This window comes from Bufo bufo, chromosome 6 (genome assembly GCF_905171765.1).
Source record: "Bufo bufo chromosome 6, aBufBuf1.1, whole genome shotgun sequence".
NCBI classification, from domain to species: domain Eukaryota; kingdom Metazoa; phylum Chordata; class Amphibia; order Anura; family Bufonidae; genus Bufo; species Bufo bufo.
Window position 1 is genome coordinate 186686160 of NC_053394.1, and position 18011 is coordinate 186704170.

Genomic DNA, 18011 nt, shown 5'->3' on the forward strand with positions numbered 1-18011 from the left:
AAACCGCAGGTCAATTCAGACCTGCGGTTTGCTGCGCTTTTAGCCGATTCTGACCGCGGGGGTCAAACTTTAAAATGCCCGAAATAAAGTTTTATTAACCCCCCCCCCCCCTCACCCCTGAATGATATTATGTGGGCGGGTGGTGCAGGGGGGGTGTCGCAGGCCGTGCGGGAGGCGGGCTGTGCGGCAGGCGGGATCGCGATCCCCCGCCCGCCTCCCCTTGAATAATCGTTGGCGTCTAGTGGGTATACCAGGGTGCCAGCACATTGCTGACACCCTGGTATAAACGGCTGACATCGGTGATGCGATGTCAGCCGTTTTAACCCTTTCCATACAGCGGTCCGAAAAGGTTAACCGCTCAGGGAGCTCCCTCCCTCTCCCATCAGGGGGCTGCTGTGCCTTTGCAGCCCTCCGATGGGAGAGAGCCCCCAGACAGCCCCCCGACAGCCCCGTCCTTACCTTTCCCCGTCTGCGAAGTTCTGACCAATACTGAGCAGACGGGGGAAGGTTCCCATGGCAACAGGACGCAGTCTCAGGCATCCTGCTGTCCATGGTGCTGAATAAATCTGTGCTAAAGGCAGAGATCTGTTCAGACAAAGTAAGTAAAATACAGTACAATATATTGTACTGTACTGTATTATACAGACATCAGACCCACTGGATCTTCAAGAACCAAGTGGGTCTGGGTAAAAAAAAAAATGTAAAAAAAAAAAAAGTGAAAAAAGTTACGGATTTAAAAAAAAAAAAACATTTATCACTGAATAAAAATTAAAAAAATAAAATACACTACACATATTAGGTATCGCCGCGTCCGTAACGACCTGATCTATAAAACGGTCATGTTACTTTCCCCACACGGTGAACGCCATAAAAATAAAAAAATAAAAACTGAGAAAATTGAAATTTTGCCCACCTTACTTCCCAAAAAAGGTAATAAAAAAGTGATCAAAAAAGTCGCATGTACGCCAAAATAGTACCAAACAGTCATCTCATCCCGCAAAAATCATACCCTACCCAAGATAATCGCCCAAAAACTGAAAAAACTATGGCTCTTAGACTATGGAGACACTAAAACATTTTTTTTGTTTTAAAAATGAAATCATTGTGTAAAACTTACATAAATAAAAAAAATTGTATACATATAAGGTATCGCCACGTCCGTGACAACCTGCTCTATAAAATTACCACATGATCTAACCTGTCAGATGAATGTTGTAAATAATAAAAAAAAAGTGCTAAAAAATCTATTTCTTGTTACCTTGCCGCACAAAAAAATGTAATATAGAGCAACCAAAAATCATATGTACCCTAAACTAGTACCAACAAAACTGCCACCCTATCCCGTAGTTTCCAAAATGGGGTCGATTTTTTGGCGTTTCTACTCTAGGGGTGCATCAGGGGGGCTTCAAATGGGACATGGTGTCAAAAAACCAGTCCAGCAAAATCTGCCTTCCAAAAACCGTATGGCATTCCTTTCCTTCTGCGCCCTGCCGTGTGCCCGTACAGCGGTTTATGACCACATATGGGGTGTTTCTGTAAACTACAGAATCAGGGCCATAAATAATGAGTTTTGTTTGGCTGTTAACCCTTGCTTTGTAACTGGAAAAAAATTATTCAAATGGAAAATCTGCCAAAAAAGTGAAATTTTGAAATTGCATCTCTATTTTCCATTAAATCTTGTGCAACACCTAAAGGGTTAACAAAGTTTGTAAAATCCGTTTTGAATACCTTGAGGGGTGTAGTTTCTTAGATGGGGTCACTTTTATGGAGTTTCTACTCTAGGGGTGCATCAGGGGGGCTTCAAATGGGACATGGTGTCAAAAAACCAGTCCAGCAAAATCTGGCTTCCAAAAACCATACGGCGCACCTTTCCCTCTACGCCCTACTGTGTGCCCGTACAGTAGTTTACGGACACATATGGGGTGTTTCTGTAAACGGCAGAGTCAAGGCAATAAAGATAGTCTTGTTAACCCTTGCTTTGTTAGTGGAAAAAATGGGTTAAAATGGAAAATTAGGCAAAAAAAATGAAATTCTTAAATTTCATCCCCATTTGCCAATAACTCTTGTGCAACACCTAAAGGGTTAACGAAGTTTGTAAAATCAGTTTTGAATACCTTGGGGGGTGTAGTTTATAGAATGGGGTCATTTTTGGGCAGTTTCTATTATGTAAGCCTCGCAAAGTGACTTCAGACCTGTAGTGGTCCCTAAAAATTGGGTTTTTGTAAATTTCTGAAAAATTTCAAGATTTGCTTCTAAACTTCTAAGCCTTGTAACATCCCCCAAAAAAAAAAATATCATTCCCAAAATGCTACAAACATTAAGTAGACATATGGGGAATGTAAAGTCATCACAATTTGGGGGTATTACTATGTATTAGTAGAAGTAGAAGTAGAAGTAGAGAAACTGAAACTTTGAAATTTGCTAATTTTTCAAAATTTTTGGTAAATCTGGTATTTTTTTATGCAAAAAAAATTTACTTTTTTGACCCAATTTTAGCAGTGTCATGAAGTACAATATGTCACGAAAAAACAAACTCAGAACGGCCTGGATAAGTCAAAGCGTTTTAAAGTTATCAGCACTTAAAGTGACACTGGTCAGATTTGCAAAAAATGGCCAAGTCCTTAAGGTGAAATAGGGCTGAGTCCTTAAGGGCTTAAAGCAGATAGTGATACATCATAAAAGAGTTATTACTTTACATTTTCATCATTTTGTAAATGTAAATCTTAAGGCAAATTTTTTAATTTGCAAGAAAATTTCCAAAACCCACTTTTTTTAAAGGCCCACTTCAATTATAAACTCACTTTGTGGGGCTTACATAGTGAAAACCACCCATAAGTGACCCCATTGTACAAACTACCCCCCTCAAGTTATTCAAAACAGATTTTACTAACTTTGTTAACCCTTTAGGTGTTCCACAAGAATTAAAGGAAAAGGAGATGACATTTTTAAATTGCACTTTTTTGGCAGATTCTCCATTTAAATTCATTTTTTTCTGTAACACATCAAGGGTTAACAGCCAAATAAAACTCAATATTTATTACCCCGATTCTACAGTTTACAGAAACACCCTTATGGGCACGCAGCAGGGCGCAGAAGGAAAAAGGCGCCATATGGATTTTGGAGGGCAGATTTCACTGGGATAATTTTAAGTTGCCATATGACATTTAAAGACCCCCGATGCACCTCTAGAGTAGAAACTCCAAAAAAGTGACCCCCATTTTTGAAATTATAGGATAAGGTGAAACTTTTAGTGGTACTATTTGTGGTATATATGACTTGTGATTGCTCTATATTACGCTTTTTATGAGGCAAGAAAAAAAAAAAGTTCTGGCACAGTTTTTATTTTTTGTTTTCTACGGTGTTCACCTGCCAGGTTAGATCATGTGATATTTTTATAGAGAGTCGGTTGTTACAGACGCGTCGATAACTAATATTTGTTTTTTATTTTTTACAATTTTATATATCTCTTTTTATGGAAAAAGGGGCTTTTTTTTTTTTTTATTGTTAAACACTTATTTCACTTTTTTGTTTTTGTCCCACTATGGGACTTCAACATTATAGGGTCTGATCCCTGTTTCAAGGCAGCAAAATACATTTGTATTGTACTGCATTGACTATCAGTGTATTGCACAGTGTAATACACAAAGTTTTCCTATGAGACCCAGTCTGGGGGCTGGGACTCATAGGCCTCCGCAGCTGCCGGGGCCCAAGGCCTTTGAAAGTCTTGGGGCTACCATGGCAACCATCGGGTCCCCCGTCACCGCAGCACGGGGACCCAATGGCTCAGGAGAGAGAGCGCAAACCTCCCATATGCCGCGGTCGGCGTCATCACCGATGCTGATCATTGCACCGCACATGGGGAGGAGGAAGGACCGCAGGACGAGAACGCTTGTCCTGGGGCACAAAGTACCGGCCATTTAGGACGAGCATTCTCGTCCTGGGCCGTTAATCTGTTAGGCTACTTTCACACTAGCGTTTTGGATTTCCATTTGAGAGATCCGTTCAGGGCTCTCAAAAGCAGTCCAAAACGGATCAGTTTTGCCCTAATGCATTCTAAATGAAAAAGGATCTGCTCAGAATGTATTAGTTTGCCTCCGTTCAGTCACCATTCCGCTCTGGACGCGGACACCAAAACGCTGCCTGCACCACCTGAAAACTGATCCGTCCCCCATTGACTTTCAATGGTGTTCAAGACGGATCCGTCATGGCTATAGAAGACATAATACAACCGGATCTGTTCATGACGGATGCATGCGGTTGTATTATTGTAACTGAAGCATTTTTGCAGATCCATGACTGATCCGCAAAAAATGCTAGTGTGAATGTAGCCTTATAGAGAATCTGTCATCAGGAAACGCAATGCAGTCAGCATGCTATAGAGCAGACAAAGCTAAGCAGATTGATATAGATTTGTGGGAAAAGATTCAGCTAAAACATCCTTTTTTGTGTAAATAGTGGAGATGCTCTACTAGCTGCCAGTGGATTTTCTGTCTTTTCCAGTCATATAAACACTCATAAAAGCTCAATCCTTATCTTACTAAGAATGTGGCTTAAGTGAGTGTTTATGACCTAGTAGTTTAGAGATAAGGTTGGCACAAAGTGAAAGTACCAGTCACACAGCTAGAAAAACAGAACCCTTTGTGATAGAATGGCTCAATATTTTTAATAAAGGACAATAAAAAATATGAATTTTAGCCAAAAATGAGTAAAATTCAAACAAACATAAATTGCCTCCAAAGGGGTACATAGCCTTTAACCCCTAGACAACCAGAGCTGTACATATACAGCAAGCTAACTGAGCAGGCGCAGGAGCTCTGCTTACATAATCGGCGGCAGCGGTCTGGCTGTTACTGACAGCCGCGCCCCTTCTGTAACTACGGGCATTGTTGAAAACTCTGATGCTGGCGGATTAACCCCTTAGATGCTGTGGTCAATGCTCAACACCACATTTAAGGTTTACAGAGGGAGGGAGCTCCCTCTCCGACCATATCGCCTCCCCACAATGCGATCATGGGGTGCCGATGGCTGCTAAGGCAGCCCATGGCCTTAGGATTTAAAGGCTTTCGTAGCTGGCAGGTCCTAGCCCCCAGGCTGAGTCTCAGAGGAAACTATCAGTGTAAATACTGACAGTCACAATTAAGAGCATCAGGCAGATTTGAGGTCCAATGTGGTGATTTAACCATGTTGTGCTGACAACTGTAGACGCTTTGGGGTGAAATAATAAATGGTACCCCTGAGAAGTGACCCCATACCCAAAACTACGGTACACCCCTCAAGGTATTTATTAGGGGTTGGAGTGAGCATTTTGACACCACAGGTGTTTTGTAGAAATGAATGCACAGGGGACTGTGAAAATTGCAAGTTTTCCACAGATATAGTATTTTAGTGCCCAGTATGTCATGCCCACCTTGTGCCATCTGAGAAACACCACACTTAAATTGTTAGGAGGTTATACTGGGTACTGAAATGCCATATATATGGACATAAACTGCTGTTCGAGTGTGCTGCATGGTTCCGAAGGAAAAGACCACCATTTGGCTTTACAGTGAAGGTTTTGATGGATTGGGTTACGGGCACCATGTTGCTATTAACCTGTTCCGGGCATACCGGTACGCCCTGATTTCTCGATCCTTAAGGACACAAGACGTACCGGTACGTCCTACGTATTTCCGATCACCGCCGCTCGGCGGGCAGTGATAGGAACCCGATGCCTGCTCAAATCATTGAGCAGGCACCTTGGATAAATGCAACGGGGGGTCCTGTGATGCCCCCGTGTAGGCGATCGCAGCAAACCGCAGGTCAATTTAGACCTGCGTTTCCGGGTTTTACGGGTCTCTGGGGACCCGATAACCCGGAACAGGATGGTGATCGGTGGTGTGATAATACACCACCAATCACCATCCTGCGATCCTGATAGGTGATGTGACATCCCCTCTCAGGATCGGCTCTGATTGGTCAGCTGCAGGGGCGGGAGCATCAAATTAGAGCAGCACTCCTCTCCTCCTCCTTTTCAGTCCGGAGCCCGAGGAGAGAGGAGCGCTGCTGCACGTGTCTCCAAGCCAGCACCCCATCTGTTCAGAGCCCAGGATCCAGCCAGCACCCCATCTGTGCCCAAGCACCCCCAGGTATTTAGGGAAAGGCTAGGAACAAGTTCGATTAGGCAGGGATATTTAGGGAAAGTTAGTTGAAGGAAAAAAAAAAAAACGTTTTGGTTGCATCACCCTAAATTGGGTGTCTGGGGTCCACAGCACAGCTATGTGACCCTAGACCCCCTAGGGGTGCTGCAGCTTGCCCCTTGCCCCCCCACAAAATTTTTGGGGTGCAGGCAGTTTTTTTTTTTGTGCGTACGCTGACTGTGGCCGGCACTCTTAGCGTCCAGCCACTGTTAGCGCATTGCACACCCCACCGCTGATCAACTTCGGACGATTTAGAAATGTTTTTAATTTTTTTCCCCCATTTATTTAGCTAGTCTTTTTTTTTTTTTTGTCTGTTTGGTGTGTGTGGGGGCACGGGTGTTCGCGAACTCACCCTAAACCTAATAAAGATTTACGCACACACACGCGCAGACACACACTCCCCTATGGCCCGCCGGATGTTCTCAGCCGAGGAGGCATACGCCCAGCTTGCCTCCGAGTCAGAGAGTTCCTTTTGTCATCCGCGTCCTCCTCATCATCTAGCGATGATGATGAGCCCCCTAGGCAGCAGAGACACCGCCAGGCGGAGCAAGGGGACCGCCATGCTAGGGACCCTGTGACCCACCCTAGTACGAGCAGCTCTGGGGCCAGTTAAATCCACCGGAGCCCCCTGCCGGTGAACTTGTCTGGTGTACCCCAGAGCGTTATGAGCCCGTGATTCCTGATTTTGAAGGCCAATCAGGAATCCAGATTTCCACAGTGGGCTTCACTGAATACGACTTTTTTAGTCTTTTTTTCAGTGACCACTTTGTAAATCTAATGGTGGAGCAAACAAACCTGTACGCCTAACAGTTTGTTGCTCAACACCCGGGCTCCTTTTTGGCTAGGCCCGTTGGCTGGACTCCGGTCAATGCAGCCAAGATGAGGACATTTTGGGGCCTCGTGCTGCATATGGGCCTAGTCAAGAAACCTAGTGTCAGACATTACTGGAGTGGGGACGTCCTCTACCAGGCCCCACTTTACAGCACGGCCATGACACGCTCCCGGTTTGAGGCCATCCGGAAATGCCTGCATTATTCAGATAATGCAGCATGTCGACGTCCCCAAGGTGATCCTGCCTATGACCGCCTGTACAAAATCAGGCCGGTCATCGATCACTTTGGGGCCAAATTTGTACAGGCCTATGTACCTGGAAGGGAGGTCGCGGATGATGAGTCTCTCATTGCGATCAAGGGGAGACTCCTTTTCCGCCAGTATGTTCCCTCTAAGCAGGCGAGGTATGGCGTGAAGCTGTACAAACTTTGTAAGAGTACCTCAGGGTACACTTACAAATTTCGTGTGTACAAGGGGCGAGATTCCCGTATTCAACCCCCAGAATGTCCTCCCACTCTGGGTGTTAGCGGGAAACTTGTGTGGGACCTTATGCACCCACTGCTAGATAAGGGTTACCACCTGTACATGGATAACTTTTATACGAATATCCCCTTGTTCCAGTCCCTCGCCGCCAGATCCACGCCCGCTTGTGGGACCGTGCAGAAAAATCAACGCGGCCTCCCTACCCACCCCCTCCAGGTACCTATCCCCAGGGGTGAGACCCGTGCCCTTACCACTGGAAACCTGCTGCTGGTCAGATATAAAGGACAAGAGGGATGTCCTTGTACTGTCCACAATTCATGGTAACAGCATCACCCCTGTCATCATCCCATATAACGCCATGCCCAAAACCCGGGCATGGTACAAAAAAGTCGCGGTCTACTTGGTGCAGATTGCCTTGTACAACTCTTTTGTGCTGTCCAGGAGCGCTGGCAACACAGGGACATTCCTTCAGTTCTATGAGGCAATCCTCAAGGGCCTGATCTTTTCTGACCGGGAAAGAGCAGGTGGGAGTACCTCGGGAATTGGAGGCGCCCGGATAGTCTTTGGCCAACACTTTCCAGGTGTGGTCCCCCATACTGGAAAGAAGGGACGGACCCAAAAAAAAGTGCAGAGTGTGTCACAGGAGGGGGGATACGGAAGGACACCACTACTCAATGTGACACGTGCCCCGATCATCCGGGCCTCTGCATTATTGGTTGCTTCAGGGAGTACCACACTTCCATAGAGTACTAAATTTATATCCCAATTTAGCCACTGACAAATCGGATAAAAAAACTGGTTCTAAAAGACACGACAAAAAAAAAAAAAAATATATGAAATTATTCTCAAGAAATTAAGTAAAACTAAAATAAATTTTAAAAAAGTAGACATTAGGTATCACGCGTCCGTAAGAATCTGCTCTATAAAAATACCCCCCTCAGATGAACACAGTAACAAAAAAAATATATATATTATATTTAAGTATTTTATGGTCACCTTACATCACAAAAATTGTAATGGCAAGCGATGAAAGTCATATGCCCCCCAAAATAGTGCCAATAAAACAGTCCTCTCATCCCGCAAAAAATGAGCCCTTACCTAAGATAATTGGCTAAAAACTTTTTTTTTTTAAAAATGACTCAGACTATGGAGATACTAAAATGTTTTTTTGTTTATAAAAAGATAATATAGCGTAAGAATCTGCTCTATAAAAATACCGCCGCCCTTTCAAGATTTGCTTCTAAACTTCTAAGCCTTGTAACATCCCCAAAAAATAAAATATCATTCCCAAAATGATCCAAACATGAAGTAGACATATGGGGAATGTAAACTAATAGCTATTTTTGGAGGTATTACTATGTATTTTAGAAGTAGAGAAATTGAAACTTGGAAATTTGCAATTTTTTCAAAATTTTTGGTAAATTTGGTATTTTTTTTATAAATAAAAATGAATTTTTTTTACTTCATTTTACCAGTGTCATGAAGTACAATATGTGACGAAAAAACACTATCTCAGAATGGCCTGGATAAGTCAAAGCGTTTTAAAGTTATCACCACTTAAAGGGATTCTGTCATGACATTTTAGGCCTATAACCTAAACATATGGCCAGGTCCGTCCAAATAGCATGAATCCGAAACTGTACTTATTAAGTGTGCCTGTGGCTCTATTAGCACATAAAACAGGTTTTTATAACCTGTCATTCACCTACCTAAGGTGTCCAAGGGGACGTCACTTCATACAGGGTGCCTGGCTGCAGCCATCTCAGTCTGGTGCCCAGCGCCACCTTCCCAGTTGAAATCGCCGCCTTCCTCACCTCAGCCCCGCCTCCGCAATCGTCCGGTCCCTCTGCCAGATCCCGCGCGTGCGCACTAGGCATAACCTGAGGGACCGGACGATTGCGGAGGCGGGGCTGAGATGAGGAAGGCGGCGATTTCAACTGGGAAGGCGGCGCTGGGCACCAGACGGAGATTTATTTTTAAAAATGTATTTTTTAAAAACGGATCCGTTGTTTTGAGCATCAGTTATGATCAGATTGGATCCATTTTTGTGAGGTTTTTTTAGAGATACATTATTTTAGATAAAAAGTCCTCCTCACAGGAATTTACGGATCTCTGACATAACTGACACAAAAGGATCAAAACGGATTTTCAAGAATACCGATGGCAACTATAAAACACACAGATAATGGAGTCGGGGTAGTACCACTGAGGAAGGGGACAGCGTCTCCCCGAAACGCGTTTGGTGAGCATCCTGGTATATCCTGGACTAGAGACCCCGAACCACATTTGGAGTAAAAGTGCACTTTTTCACAAAAAGAAAGACTTCCTGGATACCTGGACAAGAGCAAATAAGTCATCCCGCCAGCGCTCGGAAGCAAACAGCCGCATACCTCACACAGGAACACCACATGAGAAGTAGCGGTGAAGAAACACGAGGGACGCTAACACTGCAGCCGGGACGCCGGCACACTGAGCGGATTAAAAGACTATCCGCTAGTCCCATCGAGCAGAGCGCAGGCGGAGGTAAGCCCACACCTGTGGGGAAACATATAGAAGGCATAATATCCCTCTATTAAAAGTGAAACCGATCACGGCAATTACCGCCGTTGTAATATGAGAACTGAACTATCAAGTTGCGCTATTGAGAACTGAGCTATCAAGTTGCGCTATTGGCACACTAACCGCCTTCTATTAAGAACTTACTTTGCCGGCAATTATAAATAGCAGACAACAGTCTGCAACAGTGTTAACTGCGGACAATTGTCACACTGTCCTATTGGAAAGTTGCTGTGGAGGAACTATTGGTCTACTCAAAGCGCAGATTATTAATATGGGTCTGCAACAGTGTTAAGGTATTGTGGATAAAGATACACTGCCATATTGGAAGTAGCTCTATTAAAAACATCGGCACAGAATTTTGTGGATCCGGGATATTTCCAATATACGGGACTCCAATTAGCGAATGTTGGAATAGCACATGGAAACTGTTTAGAGGGAATACCATTTAGGGTTGCAGAAACCGACGGCACTATTGTCTATTGAATTTAACAGCCAGGACCCTACAGGTTCAGAGACCTTTAGTGCCATCGGCTCCTGCACCATTGGATATATTTTTTTGAGGTTTTAAGATTTTAATATATGATTTATTGTATTAATATTGTATTTTATTGAAAATTTATTTGTGACAGGTGACAATACCTGTTATTCATTTTATTCAATAAACCATGTTTATATTCCATATAGGAGTGCCAGTCCAATACATTTTCCCACACAGAAGGATCATAACTGATAACTGGCTCAAAAAAGCCAGATCAGTTATTTTTAGTGCAAACCGATTTTTTTTTCTCTCTGTTCTTCTGATGGATCAGAACAGTGATGTAAATACCACTCAAACTAGGTAGCCCCATGCAAAATCTGGGATTGTGCAGTGATTTGTGCAAATTCAAATATTAATGACCACATACTTTCTTCATAGTTAGAAGAGATATATTAGAATATTATACATTAGAAGATGGAAACATCTAAAGCACCCTCTAAAAGCATGTAGGCAGCAATGTGTTCGGATAATACCTAAAGAGGACCTGTCAGCTCTCCGAACCTGGGTTTTTTAGTAAACATTTGTGACTAGTACCCATTCCAAAGCATATTTTCTTCTAGCTGCGCCTTATTTTTTTACTCTGTTATCACTACTGGAAATGTGCAAATAAATTGAAAACTAGGGTATTACCATTCCCCTTGTAAAAGTGTGCCCCTGCACTGCAACTTCCAACACTGTTAAGACTGCAAAGAGCATATTCCCAAATGATCACAGAGTTGTCATTTTGTTTATAAACTTCTAGTAGGAAAAACAGGGGAATAACAAAATGAAGAGTTCCAGAATTGTTACTGTTATGGGCAATGCACAGTTACTAATACCTGCTATTTATTTTTGTTAATGTATTTTCCCACTATTAAAAATGATCCTATCTTGTGAAACCGTAGACCATCATTCCATACAAGTCTGATAATTGTCAAAGAGCAGAGAAGATTGCAATAATAAAGTTGAAAGAGAGATTCCTACCAACATCCGCAGGGAATGGAGGCTTGAGGCGAGGCTTTCCTTGCTTTCCTTCAATGCTCTCGATCAAAGCAGTTTCCTCTCCACAAATATAGGCTCCAGCTCCTCTCACCACAAACACATCAAAATCGTATCCTGACCCACAGGCATTGCGTCCGATAAGGCCTGCAGTATATGCTTCCTGGATAGCGACCTGATAAATTCAGAATGAGTTAATGGAGCCTTCTACCTTCAAATTATTATTGTATATATTTGAAAGCATCATTGAAGTGGTTGTTTCATCTGAGACAGTGGCTAATCGCCAAGATATGCTACCAATGTCAGAAAGGTGCGGGTCCCACCCCTGAAATGAGTGGAGAGCAGCCGGACATAAGTGGACACAGTCGAATTGTTCATTTGTTACAATGCGACTGCCAAAAATTGTTGAGTGTTCTCACTCTGCTATTTTCGGAACTCCCAAAGAAATTAATAGGGAGCGCGACACGCATGTGTGCTGACCTCTCCCTAACTTTCAGGGTCTATTCTGGAGACCCACATCTATCTGACATTGGTGGCATATGCTAGTGATATCCTTTTCATTCCTGGCAGTACCCCCTCCACTTTAACTGACAGGACCAGGCAGTGAAGATGAATTCATGCTTCGCTATGACGTCTGAAGTTTTTGGCAAAAGAGCTGTACATGTCTGAATATCATAAGCCAAACGTGCTACAGTGAGACTTCCAGGCCAGGCGCTATGTCTTTAATGCCTGACCCTGTTAGTAAAAGTGGCAAGGGCATGGCTGGGAATGAAAAGAAGCGGAGCCTCGAGTGCAATCATACCACCCTCGTTGCACCCAGGGGCTAATTGTTGAGAAATCTGCATTTATTTAGCTAAAGAGGCCACCTATTGAAATGAGGACCAATACCTGATCTGACAAAACCCCAACTCTGCAAGGTTGGTAGATGAGGGAGATGTCAGAGATGGCACTGCTGCAACAAGACACTTCGTCTGCAAGACAGGGGAATGTCAGACACAGTAAGCAGGGGACCAGGAGAGCAGGGCAGGCCAGACAGGTGCTAGTAGTGGAAGACTCGATCATTAGAGGTACAGTTAGGGCGATCCGGTTACTAGAATACTGGAAGGAGCTGGCAAAAACCCAGTGGTCATGGTCCATAATGCAACCAATGACAAAGTAGGTGGAGGGTCCTTAAAAATTATTTATAATTTTTTATAATATATGTTTTGGAGGAGAAGATGCTAGAAGGCTGGATGACTGTTTAAACTAGGGACCGGGGGGGGGGGGAGAATTATGTTATAGGAAGGGAAGATAGTTCAGATTACCTGGGGCAAGATAATGGAACTGGGGGAGGAATGGAAAGAGGGATTAGAACCGTTCAGAAGGAAAGGTGTAGGGTAAAAAAAAAAATATATATATATATATATATATATATATATATATATATATATATATATACATAAACCTCTTAATTGTATGTATACTAATGCCAGAAGCCCGACTAATAAAACTGGAATTAGTGATATGTGAGGAGGACTATGACATAGTGGGAACGAAATGAGACATGGCTGGATGATAGCTATGACTGGGCAGTTAATGTATAGGGTTACAGGCTGTTTAGAAAAGATTGTAAAAACGAGAGGGGGGTTCCTTTATGTAAAGTCCTGCCTAAAGCCCACACTTCTGGAAGATATAAGTGAGGGACATGAACATGTGGAGTCACTGTGGGTAGAAATACATGGAGGCAAAAGCAATAATAAAATACTGATAGGAGTTTTTTAAAAGCCACCTAATATACCAGAGTCCACTGAAAATCTACTACTATGGAAAATATATGACGCGCCAAATCATAATGAGGTCGTTATTATGGAGGACGTTAAATTCCCAGATACAGACTGGGAAACCGAAACCTGGGAATCTCATGAAGGAAGCAGGTCCTTGGGAATAACCGAGACAAATACCTTTGCCAGCTGTTTCAGGAGCCAACTAGAGGGACGGCCATACTGGACGTAGTACTAACCAATAGACCTGATAGAACAGACGTGCAGGTTGGGGGACACCTGGGAAATCGTGAATAATAATAATAATAATAATAATAATAATAATAAATAATAAGTTTCTTCAGGGAGACACAAAAACACCAAACTTCCAAAAAGCTATTAGCCACACTAACTGGGACAATGTCCTTGGAAATAGGAATAGGAATGCAGCCACAAAATGGGATATACTGTATTTTTCACCCCATATGACACTTTTTCCCCCCCAAAAGTGGGGGGAAATAGCAGTGCGTCTTATGGGGCGAATGCTGCCATTTTTACTCTGCCAACACTGATACATCGCCGGCCGTGATGCTGCAAAGCACGGCCTGCGATGTATTAGCGGGGGAGGGAGGAGGCCGGCAGTCACTGTACTCTGTTACACTCACTCACACCAGTATTCAAACTCCCGTACTAGCAGGAACTGTAGGCTGGCCAGTCATTCACTTAGTCACGGCGCAGGCTCCGCCTGCTTCATTAATAAAGTGGGAGGAGAATGCGCATAAGGAAGTGAGTGACCAGCCAGCCTGCAGTGCCTGCTAGTATGAGAGTTTCATAGTGAGTAGTGGATTGCGCTACCTTGCCTACACTTTACATATGAATACTGGTGTGAGCGGGGCCCGGTGTAATAGAGTACAGTGCACCGGGCCCCACCGCGATTTCAACACCAGTTGCGGGCCTCCACCCCCTGTATTGGGATCACTATTTACACAGGGACACTTATTGGGGGGAGATCTGTGGATGACACTATAGCATAAGATGCTATTTGTGCCATCCACAGATTCCCCCCCCCCCCCCCCCATAACAGTGCCATCCACAGATTCCCCCCCCCATAACAGTGCCATCCACAGATCCCCCCCATATAAACAGTGCCATCCACAGATTCCCCCCCCATAACAGTGCCATCCACAGATTCCCCCCCCCATAACAGTGCCATCCACAGATTCCCCCCCCCCCCATAACAGTGCCATCCACAGATCCCCCCATATAACAGTGCCATCCACAGATCCCCCCCCCATAACAGTGCCATCCATAGATCCCCCCCCATAACAGTGCCATCCATAGATCCCCCCCCATAACAGTGCCATCCATAGATCCCCCCCCATAACAGTGCCATCCATAGATCCCCCCCCCCATAACAGTGCCATCCATAGATCCCCCCCCCATATCAGTGCCATCCATAGATTCCCCCCCATAACAGTGCCATCCATAGATTCCCCCCCTAACAGTGCCATCCATAGATTCCCCCCCCTAACAGTGCCATCCATAGATTCCCCCCCCCCCCTAACAGTGCCATCCATAGATTCCCCCCCCTAACAGTGCCATCCATAGATTCCCCCCCCCCTAACAGTGCCATCCATAGATTCCCCCCCCCCATAACAGTGCCATCCATAGATCTCCCCCCCCCCCATAACAGTGCGTTATCCACAGATCTTCTCCAAAACAGTGCCCTCCACAGATCCCCCATAATAGTGTCATCCACAGACCACCATTAGTTCAAAACCCACCAAAAGCACACCTTTTGGTTCAAAATATTTTTTTTTCTTATTTTCCTCCTCAAAAATCTTATAGGGCAAAAATACGGTATATATTTTTTTTCAAACATCTTTATTGAAGATTTTAAACATATAAAAAAAAAAAAAGAGTAGGAGCCAACAGAGAATACACCAAAGTAAACTTAATGTGAGGTAGGAACAATTCTGTCCATCAGAGTATAACTATAAGGAGGAAAAAAAAAATGTTGGCACTAATAGTGCATAATGTTCCTTCACACTATGTGACCAATCAAAAATAGTCATTATGGGCCAACTAAGGAAGAATAATGAAAAGCAGCATGGATAACTGACAAATGTGATGAACAGGGGAAGTAGACAAAAGACAAACCGAGAAGGGGACTTCTGTCAGATGGCAGGCACCATGAGTGGTATTTGGTTGATTGTAAGTTACAGTTAGCAGTGTTCTATCATACGGTTCAGCCAATGAACTAATAGCAAAACAGTACTGAGGTAACAGAAATGAAAGTGGGTATAAAGCATTATTTATAGGCCAGTATCCTGTCATCTGTTTAATCATATCGGGGTGGTGCCGGACAAGTCACGGTGGGAGGAAAGTGTTCTCCCACTGGGTAGCAGACTCAAGATAGGCACTAGGGCAGGGGTGTCCAAACTTTTTTCGAGGAGGGCCAGATTTGATAAAGTGAACATGTGTGAGGGCCGACCATTTTGCCCAACATTCTTTGAACCATTAAAATTACATGCAAATTAACTATTTTATGCAAATTTTATTGCAAACGGCATACCTTTCATTTTGTGACTTGGATGACAAATCTAAACAGGTGTTAAATCACTCTGCCTTCAATATAAAAAACAGGAGGCAGAAATATGTCGGAAACAGTACATTACAAGGTTGTCTGTTAACTTTTAAATTCCAAAAATGTGAACAGGAACATAACACCAAGTATACACATATGTATAGAATTAAGAGGGGCACTCTCTACATAAGGGATCACACAAGGACCATGTGATTTGGTTATATTAAATTTAATATCTTCACTGCAGAATAACAACAAAAACAATTTGCAATCCCTAAAATACTAAAATATCTGCACACAAAGTATTAAAACCACATCAATCAGTAACACAATATAAAAATGCAGTCAAACATGTGCCTTTCTTGTGAATGACAAATATCAAATTAGTCCACTGTTTGTGTGTATGTATATATGTGTGTGTGTGTGTATGTATATATGTGTGTGTATATGTATATATATATATATATATATATATATATATATATATATATATATATATATATATATATATATATACACACACACACACACACACACAAACCGTGGACTAATTTGATATTTGTCATTTACAAGAAAGGCACATGTTTGACTGCATTTTTATATTGTGTTACTGATTGATGTGGTTTTAATACTTTGTGTGCAGATATTTTAGTATTTTAAGGATTGCAAATTGTTTTTGTTGTTATTCTGCAGTGAAGATATTAAATTTAATATAATATAACCAAATCACATGGTCCTTGTGTGATCCCTTATGTAGAGTAGAGTGCCCCTCTTAATTCTATACACATTGCTCTTTTTACACAGGCCTGGGGTGAGGCCTCTAGAGGTGAGCACCTCGTTCCAAAACAGATAGGTGGGTGTAGCCGCTGTTTGCTACGATATATACCAAGTATACACATATGTTCAAATATATTTATAACTGATTGACAAACTGACATTGAAGGGAACCTGTTATCAACTTTATTCCACCCATACTATACTAAAAGGCAGAATAAAGTAGAGACAGGAGAGATGATTTCAGCAGTCTGTCATTTATAAGTTAAAAGTAAGTGGTTGCCGAGAACCAACATTACAATCATTGCAGACTAGGACTGGAAAAGAGTCCCGGCCTCCTGAGAAGAGTCCTGGTTATTCATAGATTCCTGCTCTCCCGCCCACCTGCTGATGACTGACAGTCTTTCTTCTACCTAGTGTTCTCCCTTCCTCTCTAGGAGAGAACTGCCAATCGTCAGCAGGTGGGCGAGAGAGCAGGAGATTCTGAATAACCAGGACTCTTCTCAGGTGGCCGTGACTCTTTTCCAGGCTCAGTCTGCAATGATTATGATGCTGGTTCTCAGCAACCACTGACTTTTAGCTCATGAGTGACACACTGCTGAAGTCAGCATGTCTGTCACTATTTTATGCTGCCCTCAGTGAGATTAGCATAAAAGTTGATGACAGGTTCCCTTTAACTGAGATTTTACAATGTATTCATCTCAACTGAAAAAAAATCTTGCTGCACTAATGTGAAGGGTGAAACGGAGATCTGGACTGCAGCAGATAGGCTAGATCTGGTCCAAAGGCTGTGGTTTTGATGCGCAAAATACCACGCAAGTGAGAGTCACTTAGTCTTGTCCGCATGCGATTCTTGTTAAGGTTCATAACAGAGAATGTCTTCTCACACAAATATGGGATATCCAGCCGTCTAAACTCCCCAGCCAGAGATGCAATGTCTGCTGCATACCTGCTCGCTTGTGCACTGATATCATCCTGTGGAAAACTGTTCATTATTTCCTGCAACGCTGAAAAATGAATGGTATTGGGCGGTGTTTGTGACAAATGCTTTTGGAAAAGTTGCAGCTTTGTTCCAAAGGCTTTGAGGTGTGGATAAAGCTGGTTCACCGCTGCATCTTTGCCCTGAAGACTCGTGTTCAGTACATTCAGATGCTTTGTTATGTCGACTAGAAACCCTAAATCAGCCAGCCAAATAGGATCAGATAGTTCTCGTATCGGTTGTCCCTTTGTTTCCAAGAATTCTCCAATTTATTTTCTGAGAGAGTAGAAACGCTGCAGTGCAGACCCTCGACTGAGCCATCTTACAACGTTATGATATCAGCCTGGATATCCAGTAGAAACTGTTT

General features: G+C 43.2%; 1 protein-coding gene across 2 annotated transcripts in view; it reads right to left on the minus strand.

Annotated features, from left to right (window-relative positions):
• NDUFV1 (NADH:ubiquinone oxidoreductase core subunit V1) overlaps positions 1–18011 on the minus strand; it is a 126432-nt gene that overhangs the window by 55137 nt on the left and 53284 nt on the right. For both annotated transcript variants that reach the window (XM_040435131.1, XM_040435130.1), the window contains exon 6: positions 11551–11740. In XM_040435131.1, the coding sequence (XP_040291065.1) occupies positions 11551–11740 (190 nt within the window). The remainder of the gene's footprint in view (positions 1–11550; positions 11741–18011) is intronic.